This window comes from Podarcis cretensis (assembly GCF_951804945.1).
Source record: "Podarcis cretensis genome assembly, chromosome: 3".
In the NCBI taxonomy this organism is placed as follows: Eukaryota; Metazoa; Chordata; class Lepidosauria; order Squamata; family Lacertidae; genus Podarcis; species Podarcis cretensis.
This window is the reverse complement of record NC_137172.1, coordinates 55,032,284-55,054,775: the sequence shown is the minus strand read 5'-3', so window position 1 is coordinate 55,054,775 and position 22,492 is coordinate 55,032,284. Positions and strand designations below refer to the sequence as shown.

General features: G+C 39.8%; 1 protein-coding gene across 2 annotated transcripts; it reads right to left on the bottom strand.

The window, feature by feature from the left end:
• Window positions 1-1,819: 1,819 nt before the first annotated feature.
• Window positions 1,820-22,249, bottom strand: WTAP (WT1 associated protein). Of its 2 annotated transcripts, none has more exons than XM_079971909.1 (8): window positions 21,614-22,249; window positions 17,392-17,429; window positions 17,252-17,307; window positions 16,593-16,651; window positions 12,090-12,217; window positions 10,187-10,365; window positions 4,842-4,996; window positions 1,820-3,011 (listed from the first exon to the last, which is right to left on the bottom strand). In XM_079971909.1, the coding sequence occupies exons 2-8, from the start codon at window positions 17,419-17,421 to the stop codon at window positions 2,425-2,427; spliced, it is 1,194 nt and encodes a 397-aa protein (XP_079828035.1). In that variant the 5' UTR covers window positions 17,422-17,429; window positions 21,614-22,249; the 3' UTR covers window positions 1,820-2,424. The 2 variants fall into 2 exon arrangements, with proteins under 2 accessions (XP_079828035.1, XP_079828036.1); XM_079971910.1 differs by lacking the exon at window positions 21,614-22,249 and adding an exon at window positions 21,225-21,430.
• Between the last annotated feature and the right edge of the window lie 243 nt (window positions 22,250-22,492).

Genomic DNA, 22,492 nt, shown 5'->3' with positions numbered 1-22,492 from the left:
AGATACCTTTTTATACTAATGAAGTTGTCAATGTATTTAGAACGGGGTGGGGTAAGTAAAAGATTGGGCAACAAATCACACTTCAAAATTATTTCAAACAGTCAAAACTACATTAGCTAGTTAGGTTGTACTTGCTTGAGGAGGCTTTGATTTCAAGAGCACGTGCAGAGTGCCTTGCAGGGAAGACTTTAAGAAAGGGCAAGGCTTTACATTGCATCTGGCTGGATGGCTCCACGGAGACAAACTGAGGGGATGCTTCAGATATTTATAGCCAGAAAAGCCAACCCCCTTCCTTAGAATATATGGTGAGCAACTGGAAAAAGAATATCCATTTCTGATCACACAAGTGATCCTAAGTAGTCAGTCAGATTCATACTGAAGAGGCTGGTTCCACCTTAATGACTCTGGACTTCTATTACAAAAGAACTAGTTTAGAAGAAATATATATAAAACATGTCCGGTAGCACCTTAAGACCAACTAAGTTTGTTCTTGGTATAAGCTTTCGTCTGCATGCAGACGAAAGAAGTGTGCAGATCTGAAAAAGTGTGCATGCACACGAAAGCTTATACAGTGGTACCTGTGGATACAAACGGGATCCGTTCCGGAGCCCCGTTCGCATCCTGAAGCAAACGCAACTCGCGTCTGCATGTGTCGCAATTTGCCGGTTCTGTGCACGATGCCATTTTGACCGTCTGCGCATGCGCGAGCGACAAAACCCGGAAGTAATGCGTTCCATTACTTCCGGGTCACCTCGAGCGCAACCCAAAAATGTTCATCCTGAAGCAACTTCAACCCAAGATATGACTGTACCAAGAACAAACTTAGTTGGTCTCTAAGGTGCTACTGAACAATTTTTTTAGTTTAGAGGAGTTAGCCTACTACTAAAATAACACTGTAGGGTTGTAAAATATGCATTAATTGGCAAATGAAATAAGAGGATTGAAGCAACATAGGAAGGAAAGTTTCATTTGGAGCTTTTTAGCTTAGCAAAAAGGCCATGGGGTCGGTGGAATTAACATGTATAGAGATAATAAATGGTGTGCACTAAGTGGATAGGGTGTTTTCTTTTTCATAATATTAGAACCCAGTGTCATCCACTGAAGGTGGATTTTGGAAGGGTTTAAGTTAAATGCTTCTGCAACACACAAATCATGAACGAGGTCTGGAAAAGCCATATGTAATTGCATGCCAATGTATGGAAGTTTGCACTAGGGTTTCAGAGTTTTTGCTTTGGTACTGTGTCACATTGAAGCATAAAGGAGTTTGACATGTAGATGTAAGGCACCTTGGAAACAAAATCCTACCTCTCCCAATCATTTTCACAAAGCATAGCAAAAATTGTACTATGACAGTATTTGACATATCCATTCTAGTTAAATGCACTTAAAGAGGATGGTTGATGTTTAAACCAGCAATTCAGAATTCCAATTCTCCCACAGAAAATGTGTGCTTAGATGTCCTCTTTATCCCATGATAAGCACATCTATGGATTTCCACTATGGAAAATTTTCAGTCACTTCATTTAAGCACATTCCTGAGGCAACTATATTTTTTGTCAATACTTCATGACCACAGCAAAATGTACCACTTGCATTTTTTTTAAAAAAAGCTTCAGTGGCAAGAGCTGTACATTCACTATGAGAAAGGGGCCACATACTGTATACTGATAAGAGCACCATAAAGCTTAAATGACTTTCAAGTACATGCTTTTATCTATTACAATGAAGACTGCATATTATAATGAAGGGTTCTATATAAACTGAAGTAAAGAAAAGCCCAACAAGTCTGCACAAGACAAACACAGAAGGACTAAATAAATTACATTATTAAAAATCTTTATTTAGGTTTGGTCAGTACAGTTAAGATAATATTGGAGTCACAGAGCAATATGCATTAACAGGATACAACATTTCTTAAACCGAGTAACTATGCACACAAAATTCTTAAACATTCGGTCACCTAAAGAGAACGCACAGATGCATGGTGGCAAAACTGGAACACAGACTACTACAGGACTCCTGCACCAAGTTCATTTTAGTTATAAAACTACTGTACTGGGCAAACTTGGCAGTCATTACCTCACAACTATTATGACAATTTGAGTGTTATAACAGTATGAGTAAAGAATGCCCTTACGCAGCACAAGTTCTAGATATACACAGATTTGTACAGACATCATTGTGTTATACCTGGAAATAAAATTCGTTTCAACTTCACATTAACTCAAAAATATCTTGAGCCTACACAAACATCCTTTTAGCAACATTCAATGTAATTGTTAAAATTTCAGAAGTGGCAGAGGTATCGAAGCAAAAAACCCACAAAGGCAGAATTGTGACATATATGCACTAATCTGAACAGTTCTGGACAGTTTCTTCTCCCAATTTAAACGACACTATATAAAAATGTTGCAGAAAAAAAGGTTACAAAACTGAACCCTGTACATTGACATTTGAGTCCAAACCATTCTGAACATGACGAGACCCCGCAGTTCTGTTACCTTTCACACTGACTGTTTTCTCCTCTTGAGAATCGTGATTGGAGTCTGTGTCATTTGAATGGTGAGTTAGAGAATTCTCACTACCAGTGGGAGAGTCTACACTTTCGTACCCAGTACTGAGTTGATTTATATAGCTACCAGATCCTCTGCCAGTTCTATCTTCAGAGTGGTTGGAAAGCTTATTACCATTGCTTGGTGAGGGTGGAAAGTCATCCTCTGTTCCACTGCCCTCTCTATAAAAACCAGGCCCAGCTGTCCTCTGATGAGACGAGCTGCCATTGCTTGGTCCATTTGCCATACGACTGCAGTCTTTGCTCATGGCTTCTCCCTGGTCTGCAGTTTCTGAAGTTGGAGTCCGGCTGCTACCTGGGGCTGAGGTTTGTGACTGCTGCTGCTGCTGATACTGAACCAACTGCTGGCGAGTCTCCTTCAATTGTTGCTGTAGGACTAGAATGGTACTTTGCATACCTTCTACTTCCTCATCAAGTTGGATGATGAAATCATTCAGTTCTACATGAAGAAAAACACATTTGGAGCATACACTTAAAATAGCTCATTTATGTATCCTAAAACTGTCTCAAGCCACCTCAACTTAGTTAATAACATATTCATATGTTGATGGCTTTTTGTACATATTTTTCCTAATCTACATAGCCAATACAGAGCTCCAAAAAAATAACTTCCACATCCCATGGTAGGACAGCACAACCCAATGGGTAGCACACACTCATGGGTATATACAAAGAAAAAGAACTAGAGAAAAATACAGAGCAGAAGACATTTCATAGAATGTTTGTTTTAATCTCAATATGCCTACCAAAATGATTATAAACGAAGCAGCAATTTCCTGCAAATCCAAATGCAAAGAATTTTGCACGAGGGCCCAAATGCATTATCAGGCAAAGATTCTTCAAGGGAAAAAAACTGTTACAGCTATTGATTTGTTAAGATATCTGCAAAAGCTCCAAGGTTAAAGGATGGCAGTCCCAACCTGCATGGTTACATGCGTCTTCCTTATAACTTCTGGGCATTTTGCCTTAAAACATTTACTCTTAGCATACATCACCACATTTATACGTATTAATTTGCATGATCTTCTATGCTATCTTTGGAAGTGGGGAAAACTGGGGTTCCATGGCAAATAATGTTCTGTTTTTGCACCAGTAATGTTTCTGCACCATGATTCCTCATATAAAAACCTATGTAGTATATAATCACTAACTGTACATTTAAAAAACTTCACTCACAGTGTTCATACCATAGCTGTCAACTTTTCCCTTTTTTAAAAGGCAATTCCCTTATTCCGAATAGGATTCCTCACAAGAAAAGGGAAAAGTTGACAGCTATGGTTCATACATATTTGGCAATATGAATAAATGTAACGTCAACATTCTCTTTGGAAGTTTGCTGTTCATCACCAGCCTGATAGAATGATACTAACAAGTATGCCAACACAGGCAAACATTAGCAATAACAACTTCATTCCAAACATACAATCGTGATTTTTTCGGTATTTTCTACTATTAGAAAATTTCAATACCCAGTCAAGAGCAATTTAATTTCTCTAGTGCCTACAATCCTACAACTTGCCCCCAAAACTATTTCCAATGAAGGGTTAAATCCGTGTAATCCCTATAGCAAAAGTTTCCGCTAGTTGTGATACAAAGTGCTAGCATTATACCAAAGCACCCCCATGTCTCTAACTCAAGACATCTATCTACAACTGAAGGTAAAATTCATAATAATAAATTAGATACTAATTTTAACTTTGTATGACTTCTTCTGGAAGTGTGCTGGTCAGAACTGGGCCAAAACAAAATTTACAAAGCAAACTCTGTGATCCTGATAACTACTTTAGGTACCCGTGTGCCTGTCTGCCACCAAAAGGGGCTTGGGTTGCTTTACTATGAAAAGCAGACCACCATTTTTTATCACATAATGCTGTCGTACTTTCCTCAATTTCAAATTAGTCTTCTGCTGTGTAGCAAAGAAGGCTTCTGTTTTAGAATAAAGTCCACAGCACCCTTGGAGGGCAAAGTATCAAACACACAAATATACAAGTAGTCACACATGACTATTTCCTAGTGGAATTCCTTCATATTCTAGTCAATCTGTTATTTCACATGTCACACTACATTTACCTTCATGAAAAACTAGCTTTATGTTTTAATTTTTTGTGCTTCCATGGAATTTGATTAAATGAGCTTGAAATTATCCCTTTATTCATAATGTTTAAACATGCTCTACAGTGGAAACATAATACCCACATCATAACATTAACTGGTGAAGCCTACAGATAAAAGGCACTTTTTCTATTTTCTTTATAAAAAAAACCCTTACCATCCTGACTGCTTTTAAGCTCCTCACTATATTTCTTCTGTAAAGCCAACTCTGCCTCAAGTTGTGCAATACGTCCTTGGGACAGCTGCCTTCCAAGCTCTTGATTCTCCTGGATAAGCATTCGACACTTCGCCATTAACTTTTTGCCTGTTTGGCTGTAAAGGAAAGAGCCATCTATCACAAAATGAAGACAATATTCTCTCATCTCCCTTTTCAAAAGTAGTTACTGAAGTGGTATTCCTGTATGTGTCATGCTACAGTATCTTACTGCCAGTTGTCATTGTACAAAGTCTCCCTATAGATACCAGAGGCTGATCCATCATCGTCTGCTGATCTTCTGGCCCTGTTCCGAGAAACTGAAAGGCAAGTTCTACAGTTGAACATTTTAAATGATCGAATGACTTTTGTTGTCCTTATACTCCAACTACAGCATGAAGCAATTTTCAAAAGAAAATGAACTTAGTTGTGCCTCTAAGGAAGGGGAGGTGGGAGAAGTAAAGCAGTGTTGGACATAATGGGTTGCATCCAACTAAGTCCTAATCAGAGTAGACTCACTGAAATTAAAGGGTTTAAGTTAATCATGGCCATTACTTTCAATGGGTCTACTTTGAGCAGGACTAGCACTGGCTAGAACCCAGTATAGTCAATGATCTGGCTTGCAAGCAATGAACAATCTCATTTTGCCAATATACTGGAGGCTCTAGTCATGACTATATGCAAAATTGCATGACTCTAACACTATGTTGCATAATAATGCTTTACAAAAGGCAAACTTGCCATACCAAGAATGCAAATGAGCAGAAAAGAATCCAAAACCTTAGGAAAAAATGACACAACCGCAGAGTACCAATAAAGGGGGGGGGAGGAGGTTTTAGTCATGCTTAGAGATCGAGTAAAATCAAAAATACCCAACTTGTCCCATTTAAATGGGCTTGGATCCAATCCAAAGGACTGAGATATGATTCAGAAGGGGCTCATCAAGAAATTTATTTTAATCCTCTTTCAGTGTTGTGCTAGGTATGCTGCTCCTGTGATGAGCAATGCAACACATTGCAATGCAGTCTTACCATTTCTGGTAAGTCATCGTAGTGTGTAGGCTACTCTGCCAGAGCAGCACCATAGCCACGAGTCCACAGAGCTGTGGCCACTATGTGTAAGTGATCTGCAGGAGTTAAGCAGCACACTGCAGGGTGTTTAGCAAAATAAGTTACAATATACTTTCCACAAACAGAAGCAGCTAGATCATGCCACTGTCTTACATATTTTAGCATATAACTGATTAATGCGCATGATCTAATTTATAGAACTGTGACAGCTAGTTGCTTTCTTTCTGTGTGACTTCACACAAAAATGCAAATAATATGCTATATATACACTTTTGTTTACATGTCCAGGATTTATGCAATCTTGTTTCAGTTCAGGAAAACCACTCAACATATACTAAAAGGCATTTCCATGTTTTGTCTAACTAAAACATGCAGCTCTATTTTACATGAAACACTGCAGTTTCAGACATCATGTGATAGCATATAGCAAAAGGATACACTGCTCAGTGATATGAAGATGCTTTGCAGGCAGAAGAGCCCATTCTGATAGAAGGGCTGGGGGGGAAATTTCTACCTAAGATATTATAGACCTTAGTAATGCAAGGAAGATTCCAAAACTAAAGGAAACAAATACAGCTTCAAAATTTGTATGAAATAAAATCATGGGGGCTTAAAAATTGCAGTTAATAGTTTCATGAACAAGGTAAGCTATGAAAATGTGACATATGATGCAAGAACAGTATTAGAACAAAATTTAGAACCTGACTGTGTCTGCACAATTTATTATCCTTTTAAAATATGTTGTTCTCTATAAAGGTTCCTGTCACTTACATTACCTATTTTTCTCTGGCTGGGACACATATTCTTGAAGCTTACCTATATGGATCTACTATAATCCCAGCAAATTTACGTTAACATTTCATTTTCCTTAATATGTATTCCTTGCAAATCCTGTATGCACCTCCCCAAAAACTTGAAGCAGATATGTAACTGTTTCACCACCCAATTCTCAGCTTTTTTGCCTGTTCATACTGCAATCGTGGCTAAATAAAAGTTCAGCGTTTGCAAGTGTTCTCTGCTATAATTCAAGACATAGAAGGGTACTTCACACAAGGCATTTTCCTACATAAACCTGTTCCACATAGGAAAACTAACCTTACACCATAATGTGACATGTGCATGTGTTCTGAATACATGGAACCCACTGCTAATCACACACGCTAAGTGTGCATGTGCTGAAGTATATATCAGTATGCATCACATGTTATGGCATATACCTATTTTTTCTACATGGAAACAATGATCAATACAGAAAACAATTTGCATGAAGTGACCCTTGGTTATTACACAAAGCTGATGGCCAGGATCCAAAGAGCTGCTTTAAGTATACAAGAGAGGATTGAACAGCTCCTGATTTTTTAAAACTTTCTTTAATAACAGCCCTCATTAATTTCTGAAACTCTTCTCAGTTTCAAAATCATGCCTTGCATTATATGAGGCTTTGGTTCAAGAAAAAAAAAAAGTCAAAACCCTCAAACTCTTTGAAGGATGGTTCTTTGGATCTTGGCTTGTGCCTTCAAGAATTTCAGCCATTTCAGAATATCCATGATGCATTCTTCATGTCCACCTCCAGCACAACATAATCTCTTTAAGAACCTACATAGGAATTTAAGTTGTTGCTTATGTTTTCATGTTCACCAAACTACTGTCTCGTATAAAAAATCAAGAAACTATTTCTGTCAAGAAAGAGATTATAAATGGGTGAGAATGGCAACAACAGTAACAAGCTAACAGAATTGCAGGATGCTGCTGCAATGAAAGCTACCACCTATTTAACAAATAAAATATTCTGGTAAAGTTATAATTTTTAAGCATTTTCCTGTTAACTAGGAAGCCTCAATGATGCCACCCCCATAATTAGCATCACTATTGGATACTATGTGTGGTATCAGTGACAGTTAAAATATAGCATTCAGTGATTTCCCCTACTTTATCTGGAATCCTATGAACAAGGACAATGCAATACAATACTTAAAACACTGTTGAAACAGTCAGCTCTTGAGCACAGACAATGATCCACAAAAAGTGATGTGCAAATACAAGAACTGTTCCTTTGACCCCTCAGAACCACATTAATCTGTAGAAGAGTGAACTAGTACTTTCAAGTATCAAGTCAAAAAGAAATTTTGGCAAAACACATGGAAGACAAATGATGAAAATATTTCTTGAAAGGGATAAATTAAGATCCCACCCCTTAGACCTTTAAAATGTGTAGCAGGGTCAATTGTAAGGCATATCAAATAAAACTTAAATGTTTAAAGGGACGCGATTTCACAGTAAATAGAAATATGTATATATCAAAGACCTGTTCAAGACTAAGATACTCATTTTTCTAAAAAACAAGCAAAACTTAGTTTTTCCAGATGTCTATTTGAAATGAAAACGAAGTAAGTTCATACTTAGGTTCATGTCACCTTAAGAACCCAAAAACATTTGAAGTCACCATCCTCTATCCAAACATGAATTGATTAAGCTGAAGTTCACAAATAATCTGTATGGCATCCCACAATTAAAACATACCTATGAGAAATGATTTTTGATTATACATTTAACAAGTTTTACAAAGTCAGTTGCAACATATTAAGACAGTTTTTGCTGTTTTCTCTGTTGGTCTTACCTCTGTTTTGATGCTAGACCTTTAAAAGATTTTCCATAGCATCACCCCAAGTTGTTTGAAAGATGCAATTTGTTTTTGCTTCAAGGTTTTCTTTCGATGTAGATTCAATAATGGACAAAGCTTCATATACTACCACATTTCATATGCTGTAATAATTATCTAAAGCAGAGCTAAAAAGTACTTCTTAGAAGTATCTTTTATTTAACTCAACCAATACTGCATTGGGAATGCTGGAACTGGAACATTAAAATATTTGTTCTTATATTTTACCTACTATGAAACAGTCCTTAATTTCCTTTCTGTTATTATATATTGACTATTATAGTTCAATTATATTCGGCAGTCTTTCCATTGTGACCTCAAGAATGCACACTAAACTGTCCCAGACTACCATTCCTGGAAATCACTTGGGACATGACGAGGCATCAAAAAGTATCAACTCTTCTGAACTGATGCCAACCAGTGGGATGCATGCAATTTGCTTCAACATTATCTCTCTTCCAGAGAACAGGACAAAATCAAGTAGCAGCCTGTTCTACATATTTATATTCATACTACATGAAAGCTTCCCATACAGTAGTACGAACAGCAGTGTCCCCTGAACTATGCAGTACAACTATTTCAAGGCACATTTTATAGAAGGCTGCAGTACAAAAACTAGTTATACAGTGGAATGCAAATGCCCCAAACAAACTCTGAAAGTAACTACTACTGCAGCACCTTGTATAGCCTGCACATAGTGTCTCAGGATAAAAATTATGAATGGCACTTCTGCATGGATAAGGGCAGTAAAAGAATCACAACTAGTTTGGGGTTAGATATACTAGTTGAGATCCAGGATGTACACAACTGCTTCAACAAGGTTAGGAAGATGTAATTAAATTGCAACTATACGTACAGTACTAGATTTAGGAGTTCACATATTGCCAGCCATCCACAGAACAATTTGTTATTCAAAGCCATGAAAAGGTTCACTGAAGTCCTATGGAACCCAAATGCTAGGAAAAATCAACACTGACTGTGTGCGTGTTCTCACAGCTATTCAAAGCCGATTACCAAATGTGATTTAAACAAAATTCACCTCATTGAGTTTTGACCCAGCAGTTCAGTGAACAAGGAGGAAGTCCACAGTCTTATTGGCAAAACTGACTTAATCAGTCTCTAAGTCACTAGGTTTAGGGTTAAGAGCGAAGCATATTCCATTTTAATGTTTTACTCGAATTTGACATGATCAATTCATGATTTAAAATCTCTAGGTTCTCCTCCAAACTGTCTGTAGACATAGTGTGCCACAGACTTTAGACTTCTGCTTCTCCCTCTATTTTCTTCAAACAGAACCACTTCGCAAATGTCTACATGTTCTAGAAAGGGCACTTTTTCTGAGGTGGCCACTTCTTCAGAATAGTCCGACGCTGTCAGGCCTCTGAAGCAAAGGGGGGGGGGAAAGCTGAAACACAAGGTTCATCTGATAAGTTTTACATTAAGCATTACAAGCTGGACAGTATAAGAATGTGGCTTTTGGCTCAAAACGTCTGAGTCTTGGTGTGGAAACGAGTACGTGGTTGTCCCACCAAAGCATTCTCTGTCAGGGAAGTCTTGACTGGGGAGTATGTTTTGTTTACCTATCAGGTGTAAATTTCCAGGCACTCAGTTCATTTTGGGCTTGTTCCAGTTTGTCTTTAGTCTGTTCCAGTTCAGCTTTCATTTTTAGGAAAAACAAGTTGATGGCTGGGTCCACCATTGTTGATCTCAGTTGAGCAACACTTGGCTGCTGGACTTGCTTGAGGTACTGGATCTGATTCTGCGTAAAAGGGGGTAAAATGATTACATTGGCATTTATAAGCTTTCATGAGCCAACTTAACCCATTTCAGTCTGATACCCCCATACAATAAGGATCTCATAATATAACATTTTCTTGAATACAAATGAACACCGAAACTGACAGGAATGCATGGAATTTGGATGCTTAGAATGGATCCAAAGAACAGGGCAATTTTGTGTTTGTTCCACCAGCATACTGGGTTCCTAGGATTTTTTTTTTTATCATCACTGTATCAACCTCCAGGAAGTACTCCAAAAATTTAACCCATAGCACCTTCAGATCATCCACCGCAATCAAGCAGTATACACATTTTATAAAATAAATGAATCTACATATGCCTTTTATTTGTAATTTTACACTTTAAGCTCCTCAAAAGCCAGAGCTATAAGTTGTTCTCAACTCAATTTTAAGTTGTACTAGTAGTAACTAGTAGGCTTACATCAAGTTCTCTCTAACATTGGCAGTAGTTTTCATCTTTGCATGCACTTCTGTAAAAGGCAGGTAACATCAAAGAGACATTTGACTGGCCAATAAATATGTGGCTTTGATCCTTTTTTTGGGGGTAGAATTTTTAAAACCATTTTTTTACCTATCTTAGAGGAAATATGAACTTGCAGGACAGATCTCTTCAAAATTCATTGTTATTTGAATGAATACTACATTAGAGAAAATTCTACTTAACACATTTTCTTCTGCCAATATTTATTACTCAATGAACACTGGTACTGTGATATCAGTTGGGAAGTTCTAAATCAGAGTAACTTTTGTCTTCTTCTAGAATCCCCATCTCAAAGTGCTTTAAAGGAGCTACATCAGCACTAAGAACCACATAGCTTGGCAAAAAGTATGAAATACAGCTTGCAGAAAAGGTGGCCAAAGCAACTGCTAGCCAATCTCTGATCTGAAAATATTTATGCAGTAAACTGCACAAAAAGTAATGAACATAAATGTATCAACTCCCAAGCTATGGACTGATAAGTTTGAGATTCTGCAGCATAAATAGGCATATAGCTAGAAATACCTCCCTAATCACAGTGATATTTCCCTAAGCCAACCAATATCCTAGTCTTGTCTACTAGAACTATTCACAAACTGGGAAGCCAAGCTCTGCTTCTACATTTATACAGGTACACCTAAATTAAGTGAATTAAGTAAAACGACAAATTACTTGAAGGAAGTCATTCACAAGGAAAAGTGCTGTTCCTCTTACTGTAGGTACAGAAGACAATAGTGAATACTGAGCCTGCTTCCTGAAATATCTTTGGGGCTCCATTAACTCACTTTGGAAGTAGAGAAGACATATATAGATCAGAACAGCTGGGTCATCTTCGCCATACACCACCACAGTTTGGCTACACAAAAGTTGTTTCAGCTACCTATGCATCACAGCAGAATTAAATGTGCACAGCATTTTATTGTTGTTATTTTAAAAGTAGCTATGCTTTGCTTAGGTCTGCTACTAATCTAGGGTAGTTCTCAGTCACTTAAAAAGATAAAGGCATCATGATTCATTAAAGTTTTCATTCTGCCAGGAATGTGGCCTTTTGACCAAAAAGACTCTGAAAAAAACACTCATGCAACAGGATAGTTGAAGCAAACACCACAGGATGTTAATAGTATTCCACATACAGGATGTTAAGCTAAAAATAAATATATCAACACAGACACATTCATCTGCAGCAAGTTGAAAAGCTTCACTTACAGTACACTCTTGCATCTCTTGTTCCTTAGTTGCCAGCCGCATCACTAGGATATTTTCTCTTCGAGCAGATTCTTGCTGTTGTTGCTTCAGCTTTTCTTCTGACTCTCTCAATCCAGTTACATCATTAGCTATTGTTGAATGGCAAAGCAAACAGTAAAGTTTTAGTGGGAGCCTATAAAGACCTTAAACCAAATTTTTGTCTAAGCAAAACAACTTGACCATCAAATTTGTTTGCTTCTGCTCCCCTATTGAATCAACTAAACCCACATACAAGAATTTAACGGGGAAAGGAATAGCTCTTCTACAGCAAGCAAAGCTGCACAAACACAGCAAATATCAATTAGGAGATTCCTACCCTTTTTCTACCTTCCTTTTTCCTGTCAGCTGTCAACAACAGGTAGGACCAGTAGTCTATAATAAAGGAACTCCCCCTCCCTCTCCTCTTCCCCTACTTCCTCCTCAAATTTGCTTCAGAGGGTTGCTGGAACCCCCTGAACAGATTAGGAGAGAAAAGGGAGGGTAAGTTCCAAAGCACAGCCAGAAGTCCCTTCACTAATGAAACTACTTCACGGAATGCCACCCTTCATTTCTATTTCTAGGGACTAGTGATGATATTCCAGCTGAACTATTTAAAATTTTAAACGATGATGCTGTCAAGGTGCCAGCAAATTTGGAAAATGCAGCAGTGGCCAGAGGATTGGAGAAGATCAGTCTACATCCCAATCCCTAAAAAGGGCAGTGCCAAAGAAAGCTCCAACTACCGCACAATTGCACTCATTTCACACGCTAGCAAGGTTATGCTTAAAATTCTACAAGGCAGGCTTAAACAGTATGTGGACCAAAAACTCCCAAAAGTGCAAGCTGGATTTCGAAGGGGCAGAGGAACCAGAGACCAAATTGCAAACATGCGCTGGATTATGGAGAAAGCTAGAGAGTTCCAGAAAGACATCTACTTCTGCTTCATTGACTATGCAAAAGCCTTTGACTGTGTCGACCACGGCAAACTATGGCAAGTTCTTAAAGAAATGGGAGTGCCTGATCACTTCATCTGTCTCCTGAGAAATCTCTATGTGGGACAAGAAGCTACAGTTAGAACTGGATATGGAACAACTGATTGGTTCAAAACTGGGAAAGGAGTATGGCAAGGCTGTATATTGTCTCCCTGCTTATTTAACTTATATGCAGAATTCATCATGCAAAAGGCTGGGCTGGATGAATCCCAAGCTGGAATTAAGATCGCTGGAAGAAATATCAACAACCTCAGATATGCAGATGACACAACCTTGATGGCAGAAAGTGAGGAGGAATTAAAGAACCTTTTAATGAGGGTGAAAGAGAAGAGCGCAAAATATGTTCTGAAGCTCAACATCAAAAAAACGAAGATCATGGCCACTGGTCCCATTACCTCCTGGCAAATAGAAGGGGAAGAAATGGAGGCAGTGAGAGATTTTACTTTTTTGGGCTCCATGATAACTGCAGATGGAGACAGCAGTCACGAAATTAAAAGACGCCTGCTCCTTGGCAGAAAGGCGATGGCAAACCTAGACAACATCTTAAAAAGCAGAGACATCACCTTGCCAACAAAGGTCCGTATAGTTAAAGCCATGGTTTTCCCAGTAGTGATGTATGGAAGTGAGAGCTGGACCATCAAGAAGGCTGACTGCCGAAGAATTGATGCTTTTGAATTATGGTGCTGGAGGCGACTCTTGAGAGTCCCATGGACTGCAAGAAGATCAAATGTATCCATTCTTAAGGAAATCAGCCCTGAGTGCTCACTGGAAGGACAGATCGTGAAGTTGAGGCTCCAATACTTTGGCCACCTCATGAGAAGAGAAGACTCCCTGGAAAAGACCCTGATGTTGGGAAAGATGGAGGGCACAAGGAGAAGGGGACGACAGAGGACGAGATGGTTGGACAGTGTTCTCGAAGCTACAAACATGAGCCTGACCAAACTGCGGGAGGCAGTAGAAGACAGGAGTGCCTGGCGTGCTCTGGTCCATGGGGTCACGAAGAGTCGGACACGACTTAACAACTAAACAACAACACTTGTGAGAAGCAATGATTTATTTTTTTAGGTGCCCATGTTAGCCTACTCCTGCAACAAAATATTGTACCATCTTAAAAAATAACACACTCTCTCTCTATATATATAGGCAAAAGCTTTTGTAAATTCATGAGACACCAACATAGCATGTTTTAACTATTAACAAAGGATATGAAGTTCATAGAAGATTACATAACCTCCATAACAACTAGAAAGCTGAAAAGCAGTTGCCATGTTTAAAGGACTTAGAGGCACTTAAAGGGGATTAGACCATTACTGTGATTGCAGTGTCCCACAAACAAAATTCATGCTGTGGATCTATTAACATCTACAGATGACAGAGACAGCACATTGAGGGTGACAGAACTATAGTCTGGTATTTAGCTTTGTCCTAAAACTGGTAAAAACTTTCTGCTGCCAGTACAAACACACCAATAATAACAGCTTGGAGTTTCCCAAGACCCCAACTGGGAGAAAAGAACTGAACTTTTCTACAAACTGCATTTTGTTTGAGATCACTCAACAATAATTAAACTCATACTTGAGATAGCGCTCTCTTGGGTGTGTTTAGAAAAAAGCTTGCTTGTCACTCTAGAGGTATCTCATGGTAACCTGTACAACTATTCTTTGGTGCCTAATTGTTGTTCCCAGTATTAATCCCAAGGTGGATATGTAAAGGCAAGCTTCTCTTTCCAGAGGGACAATTTTGACATTCAAATAGCTTAAAATAACCTGAACTCAAATCCCAAGGATACAGAGGAGTTCAACAACACTTACTTTAATACCACTTTACACTGATGTTTTCTGACTGAATGGGTTTATGTTAACAAATCAAACAAATCTGATTGCAAAGTAAAGATTAAAAAAAACAAACCTCTTAAGTAATTTTATCTGTACAGTGGTGCCTCGCAAGATGAAAAGAATCCGTTCCGCGATTCTCTTCGTCTAGCGGTTTTTTCGTCTTGCGAAGCAACCCTATTAGCGGCTTAGCGCTATTAGCGACTTAGAAAAAGGGAGAAAAAAGCGAAAAAAATCGCAAGACTCGCAAGACGTTTTCGTCTTGGGAAGCAAGCCCATAGGGAAATTCGTCTTCCGAAGCGCCTCGAAAAACGGAAAACCCTTTCGTCTAGCAGGTTTTTCGTCTTGCGAGGCATTCGTCTTGCGGGGCACCACTGTATCTGTATAAGCAGGTACTGACAGAGAAACTGTGGCTCGCCAAGATTTTATTGGACTCCAGTTCTCCTCAGCCTCAGGCAGCAGAACCAACAACCCTATGATGGGAAGCATATGACCATATCTGGAGTGCCACAGGTTTCCCATACCTGACTTTACAGCAAGAACCCATCGTATTGGCTTAAAGAATTCCACAATGATCAGAAGATGCATATACACAAAATATGATACACTTTATCATTCATTCTATATTAATGTTTTTCAAGAACAGCATACGCCAACCTGGTGCCCTCCATATGTTTTAAACTGCTCCACCGCAACCAGCAGTCAATAACCAGGAATGATAGGATTGGAAGCCAAAAATATATGGACAGCACCAGCTGCGGAAGGCTGGTCTAAAACCATAGTTCTCAAACTGGTCTTTAGCTGTGACTGCAGAGGAGACCACAAAACATACATGATGGCTACAGGCAAGGTCACAGCACTGTGATTTTATGATAGCATTTCAGAAATCCTGCTTAAGCCTCCTGAAACAAAAGTAAGTATTTAATTATCAGATGCACCCACAGCACTTACAACAGTATCAGTTTGAGCAAGGGTTTCCATTTACTGCAGTTAACCAAACTACTGCAGACAGTAAGTGCTGGCTTAACGAAGATACCCAATGGGAAACCCAACACCAGTCCCACTCATAGATCTGCTGAATTCATTTAACTTTAGCAGAGGCACTTCTAACACACCAACTTCTGAAAAGACTACCAAAAACCTTTAATATTAATTTGAGCCAGCCACTTTCTCACCTCCTCCTATGGGTTACCTGGAATACTTTTGTACAAAAGGGATGGCAGGATAGGAAAATAGATTAGGAAGCTTACACCAGCTGCTGCTAGTTATGTGTATATTTTATTTATGTCTGGGTTTTGTTTCTTTGTTGGGGTTTTTTAAAAACATAAACCACATTTAAGCTTAGTAAACACTGTATACCAATGCCTTAAAATGTGGCTTGTGACACATCAATTTGAACAATGTACATCAGAGATAGGTTACTTAAGCCTGAGTGACTGAACTGGTAATGCCAGTAATATGTCTGAACTGTAAGTAGATAGATAAAAGTGAACCTTTGAAGGGAACTACAGTTCTAAACAGTTTGTGGATCAGCCTGACCAAGCTTACTTAAAGGGCTGTTCAGATACTTTTCTGAGCTGTACAGAAAACCCAACCGCTTCCTCTTAAAAAAACTATTTTATTTATTATCACTTCTATTTTGCAATTGAGTTTCCACTTACAGTTAAGGTCTGTATATTTGCCCTCCAGAGCTTGCACATATGCTTCATACTGCTTCCACCTAATGAGGAAGGGAAATTGTTTTTGAATCTTAAATTATTAAATTATGGCATGCTTGGTGCAAAGTGGGAGTACAGACAAGATCACACTTAAACACACAATAGGGTATTCATTAAATATCTTAAGCTCTTTCCAACCAAAAACAATGAGCTATAGACATCTAGCATCTAGCATCTCACATCTAACACCACCCTAAGCACCTTTCCATCCTTCATTTCTGCAGTATTAAAACAAGTTTCTAGCCTCATATATGAAATACATGGAGAGTTTATTTCTGTTACAAACCCAAGACTGCCAAGGTGCAGACTCTTGCTCATACTCTTAAATTCTTTCCTCTGGAATTCTCTATACAGTCTGAAAGTATATCAAATGACTTTTTTCCTTTTTGTATTCTAAGTGCAGAATTTCCAGCTACTTGCCTTTGGATAAACAATGTTCTTTTTCTCCACAGCCAGTAGGAAAAGGTTTAGTGTTAATCTTTCTACCTCATTAAACTTAAAATTGCTTTTTAGTTCCCTGTTACCATGAAAATGGAAGTTATTCAAAATGAAACAGTTAAGAGATGCATGGTTTTTAAGTAGAAGGTAGCCTATCACTTTACCTTAAGATCAACTCCTCTCTAGGTAGAACCTTGAAGTCTGTATCACTGAGGCGAACCTACAGAACAAAAATAATCAAGTTCAACTATCTCCTCATGCGATATTGAGAGAGAAATACAAATGCTACAGCTTTCAAGCTTACCTTCTTCGGAAGTGGTTCTTCATTAGTCATTGTGAATTCTGCATAAAAGAAACAAACACTATCATTATTTGGTCCTCTTACTACCATAGCTAGCATTCTTATGCCACCTGAAAATAATGATGCACTCCAACTGAACTGAGTCCACTGAACATAGCATTATCTACTTTCCAGAATTATGAAGAATTGGGCTCTATGTATTAGATCCAGACTACCCCTGGGCAGACCACCACCCAAAAGATTCTCCCATTGGAGGAGGTGGGGAGCCAACTTCTCCAATCCCTCCTGAAAAACTGGGTCAGAGGGTCCTTGGGAGATGGTGATGGCAGTTACAGGAATTCCTCTGCTGAAACTGTCTCTTGCTTTTTCCAGCAAGAGCCTCTGCTGGATCTTGGGTTCTTTCTGTCCAAGAAAGCAAATATATGGATCCAACCTCCTGTGTTGAGTGTAACTGTAACTACAGCTAACAGAAAGCTCATTTCACAGCACAGAAAGGGTTTACATGTAAGTTACTGGTTTAAACATTTTTACAGCAGTACTAGGTATCTGCTTATACATATCTGCTGCAAAGTCTGAGAAAATGATCTGAATTAAATCCTACTGAAATCCATGACTTTTTAATTTTTTAAAACGTGTACTCTACCTTATGACCCTGCTGGGTTTCTGAGTTTTGTCCAATTAACACAACTATTATTTTGTATTCAAATACTTTTTCTGACATTTATAAGCTTTCCATATCTAATGCATGTTATGTCTCTATTGCCAAAAATCTTTGTAAATAATATTGATACCAATTATCTAATCATTAGTTATTGTCTCATATCTTCACTGACACCCTGTTTCCAGCTATACCGTGTCCTTGTTCCAAAGTTTTTCTGACAAGAACTTTCCAGGAAAAGGCACTTTTGAATGTATTCCTGCAATTAACTGGCACTACGCCTACCTCAGAGACAGTCAGGGAACCACTATGTTGTGCTGAATTTAAAATCTGAACATATCTTACTTGATGCTTAGCTTATTTTTTTAGTTCTTTTGTTAATAGTGTTTCATAGATGGTAATTGTTTTACTGATGATTTGTAACTGTTTCATTGATTTGTTAAGTATTATATAAGATTTATTCTGTATTTGTAATGTTCTATGATGTTATTTTTATGTATTGTTTGTATGCTGCTGGGATTCATTTGAATGAAAAGCAGCATAGGAAAATAATCAATCAATCAATCTTTTGCAACTTTATTTGGGAATTATTCAATCATGAATGAGTCTTGCAACACCCAGACTAAAATGTTGATAAATCCATATAGGATAAAATATTTTCCTTAAATTATTAGCAAAGAGCAGGCACTTCTAAGAGCAATCAATATGTTTTTAAATCCCCAAGTCTCCCTCAGCTAGACTCATCACAGTATTTATTTTAAAGTCTTAAGGGGCCATATCTCTGGGCAACCTTCTGAGGGCTACATGCCAGTGGTGGTCAGGGCCTGAAGCAAAAGTGAGAGAAGGAATAAATGTACATTTTGCCTTTGTACAGTGGGCTAGCATCTGCACACACTCACATACCTCCTGTTCTTTATTCAGGTAAGCAACAGGCATTATCAGACTTCAAGAATACATTCATGACAGGCAAAAACACTTGAGAGTGCAAAGCAGGATGTGGCCTAGGGAGAGGTCTGATGGCCAAACAGAGGCCTAGAGAGCCACTTTCATCTCCACACACACACACACACACACACACACTATCCCTTTTCTATAGGTAACTCATAAAACCAGTCTTTATTCATGGCTTCATGTTATTGTGTAAAGCTGATCAATTTAAGAACAAATTGTTCTTTCAGGATTTGTGAACTCAGATTTTGTATTATCATATCTGTGTTCAAGATGGCTATAGAAAGAAGTCATACCTATAACTCATATTAGCCAATGGCTTTAGTGAAGTTGCACACCACCTTGTGATCCTCGATAAGTTCCAATTTTTCTATTGCAAGTAAGCACAAATCCCTCTTAAGTCATTGTAGCTGCAGTGTTCAGTGCACATACTCCACCTTCAGAACGTGATCAGATCCATACTAGATACCATTCCAAAAGTAACAAACCCCATATTCATACCCAAACAATCTCATGAATGCAAGGACATGTGAGTGTTATTATTTCCGCTGTTTTGCATACATTTTATTAACTATATTTTGTTAAATAACCAAATTAAACTGTTTCAACATCAAAATGTAAGTTAAATATAAAGGTATTTAATTGAAACACTCAAGTATGTCATCTTAACTTTTATGATTCTGTCAAGTCACGCATGTAAAATCTTTTGTCAGTTTTCATAGTATTTAAGAAAATAGACAACTGTGCTGTCATGTAACTAGATTTTATTTTCAGTGTATTATGAAGAAATTCTCTCATCCCTGACCCACTTCTGATCTAAGCTAAGCATCCATCTCCAAGCAACAGAGCAATCCAGGCTGAAACAAATATGGTGGCAGTTATGAGGAAAGTGCTTGTCTGTTTAAGTGTTCCATGCACATCCTATTATGTATAAATGAATGCATTTACTTCTAGAGTCAACTCATTCACGTTTTAACTTAGTATACCAGTGAACTCTTGGTGAGTTGTGACAGATATCAAATTTTTGGTTATGGCAATCAATCCAGACATTGTAAGCTGCACCTGAAAATTACCTTGGGAAGGGGGCACCCAGTAGACTCCTTAGAATCTGACACATTGTGTAAAAGTTTCTTGTTCTCAAAGGATATAAACTGGCTTGAACAGAAATATTTCCAGTAGTCAGTCTACAAATTCTACATTGGAAATGCATCTGTAACATTTGAGATGTTACAGCATATACTGTACTTGTTTTGTTCCCCAAAGAGCAACCGAACTCTCAATTTGGGAAAGTATACTGCCAAACCCGTATTTTCAAACAGACTTTTAATTAGAAAGCAAGTGTAACCTACATTTGCTTGGAAAAGTTAACGAACAGGGTTTTGTTTTGTTTTTTAAAAATCTAATTATTGACTTTAAATTATTTATAAAATCGCTGTTTTAAGCAGCGGCAGTTCAAACCTGCTTTCTCTCTTGCACCAAGTAGTGATGCCTGCAATCTGAGGAACCCATTACTTTCTAGCGAGCCAAATCGAGCCTAAATAACCCATCCATGTGACTTGCAGTCCAATCCCATCCTTATTTACTTCGAAGCCCCATTTATTACAGTGGCGCGGACTCCAATGCAGAGGAGGAGTGCAGTCTAAAGCTTTATAAGCTTTCATATTCTGCGTGGGGAATGTCTCTCTGTGTGCATCTACCTGTCTATCTACAGCTACGGCTGGCTTCCGATTCCCCCTCTAACCAAATGGCGTAGAAATAAAAACGTGTCGCCAAGTCCTTTCAGGTCTTACGGATATATTGCCTCCTCGTAATTAAGAAATCATCTAACGAGTATTTTAGAATCCCAGGATATCCACGCTCCTGTCTACGAAGGCCGGTCCATAGTAAACAATTCAGGCGAGCAGAGGATGCCCGTCCCAAACAAGCTATCTGAAAAACGCTGGGAGGGGGAGGAGTGTGTGGAGGCTTTTTTGAGGGGGGTGACGACAGCCATGAGGAAATGCCCGTAACGGGTGCAGGTAACGCAGGAAAAGGCGCCGAGTTTAAGCCCCCCTCCCCCGCTTCGAGTTACGTTAGTCCGGGAAGGCGCTCCCCGCCCCGCCCGTAGGATGGATGCCCCTTCCCGCTTAGGGCCGGCGAGCCTCGGGTCTCTCCAGGAGCCGTAGTAGCGGGGACTGCGGCGGGCGGATGCGGCCCGCGCGCGAGGAAGCGGAGAGAGGCCGCCACTCACCTCCCGCCCGTGGCGGCCCCGAGGCGTCGTCGTCGTCGTCGTCGTCTCCCGGTTGCAGCGGGTGCCTCCACGCCGGGGCTCGTGTCGCATCAATCAAGCGGGCCCAGCAGCACCTCTGCTTGGAGAAGGCCGCCGCCAACACCGCCGCCGCGCCAGCACCACCACGCTCGCTTCCCGCCCCGCTCTTTATTTGCTGCTTCGCTGCGCTACAAAATGGCGCCGGACAGGGAAATGAGAGGAGCCGCCGCCTCGCCCCTTCCTTGCCTCCCGCCTCGTCCTAGCGAGAAGGCAGAGCCGCCCGCAGCGCCGAGCCAACCGCTGCCACTCACCCACGGCTCCTCCCCCTCCCTCGGCCGCGCGCTCCCTCGCGCCGCCTTATCAACACTTACCGGCCCAGCGAGAGAGCGAGAGCGAGCGAGCGAGCAACTGCCCCTGCAGCAGCGCTTCGCCTGGCGCCGGGACTACTTCCCTCGCACGGCGCTACTGCCTCCCCCCCCCCCTCCTTCCTTGGTTCGGTCTGCTTTTCTGTTCTCTCTGCGGGAAAAAGCCGCTGTTTGCGCGGAGAAGGGGGGTGGAGTCAGACGTAGGCCAAAGTTAGTGGGGGACGACGACTGAATGCCCCGCTCCAGTCCCGCGTCTCTACGCAGTTGCAAAGCATGATGGGAGGAAGCAGGGTGGTAGTAGCGTCGGCGGAAGGATTCGGAATCGTACCGTCTAACCACCTGCAGGAGTGAGGCCGAGCGAGGCGGAAGGAGACTTGATGTTGCTGGAGAAAGATAGTTGCGGCGGAGGCGGTGAAATTCCTACGCAGGAATTTCTTTTGAGTCCACAGGCTTATTTTCCGAAGGAGTGAAAATGGAGGAGTCGAGTCCGTTCCTATGCAGAATTTGGAAATCGGTGGCATTGAAGGGTCGCCTACCCGTGCACGCGATCGGGCTGTAGTATTGGGTTAGAGTTACGAAGTGCCCGTAACTCCCACTGAAATAAGTGGAATTGCAGAATTATGTTTGCATCCAGGAACTTGACAAGTTGTATCTTTTTAGCTGTTGGGTACAGGACTCGCAACTGTGATACATTCTGTACCCATGAGGTTAATTAGAAGGGAACCGGTAAAGTTGATTGGCATTAACTTTAGGACTGACAAATTTATTCATAGGATTTGCGATTAATTTATGGAATTCACGGGCACAGGATGTAGAATATCTTTTAAAGGGCTTCTTCTCAAGTTAGCCACCATAGCTAAACAGTCCATAGCTGTCAACTTTCAG

Bases quoted from the DNA above. Each gene is read 5' to 3' on its own strand.
- WTAP (XM_079971909.1), bottom strand. From the start codon at position 17,421: ATGACTAATGAAGAACCACTTCCGAAGAAG. The intron at 10,366-12,089 runs GTAAGTGAAGCT...CCTTTTACGCAG, and splicing joins AAGAGATGCAAGAGTGTACT to AATCAGATCCAGTACCTCAA. The intron at 4,997-10,186 runs GTAAACAAAACA...TTTCCTTTACAG, and splicing joins TGGAAATTTACACCTGATAG to CCAAACAGGCAAAAAGTTAA.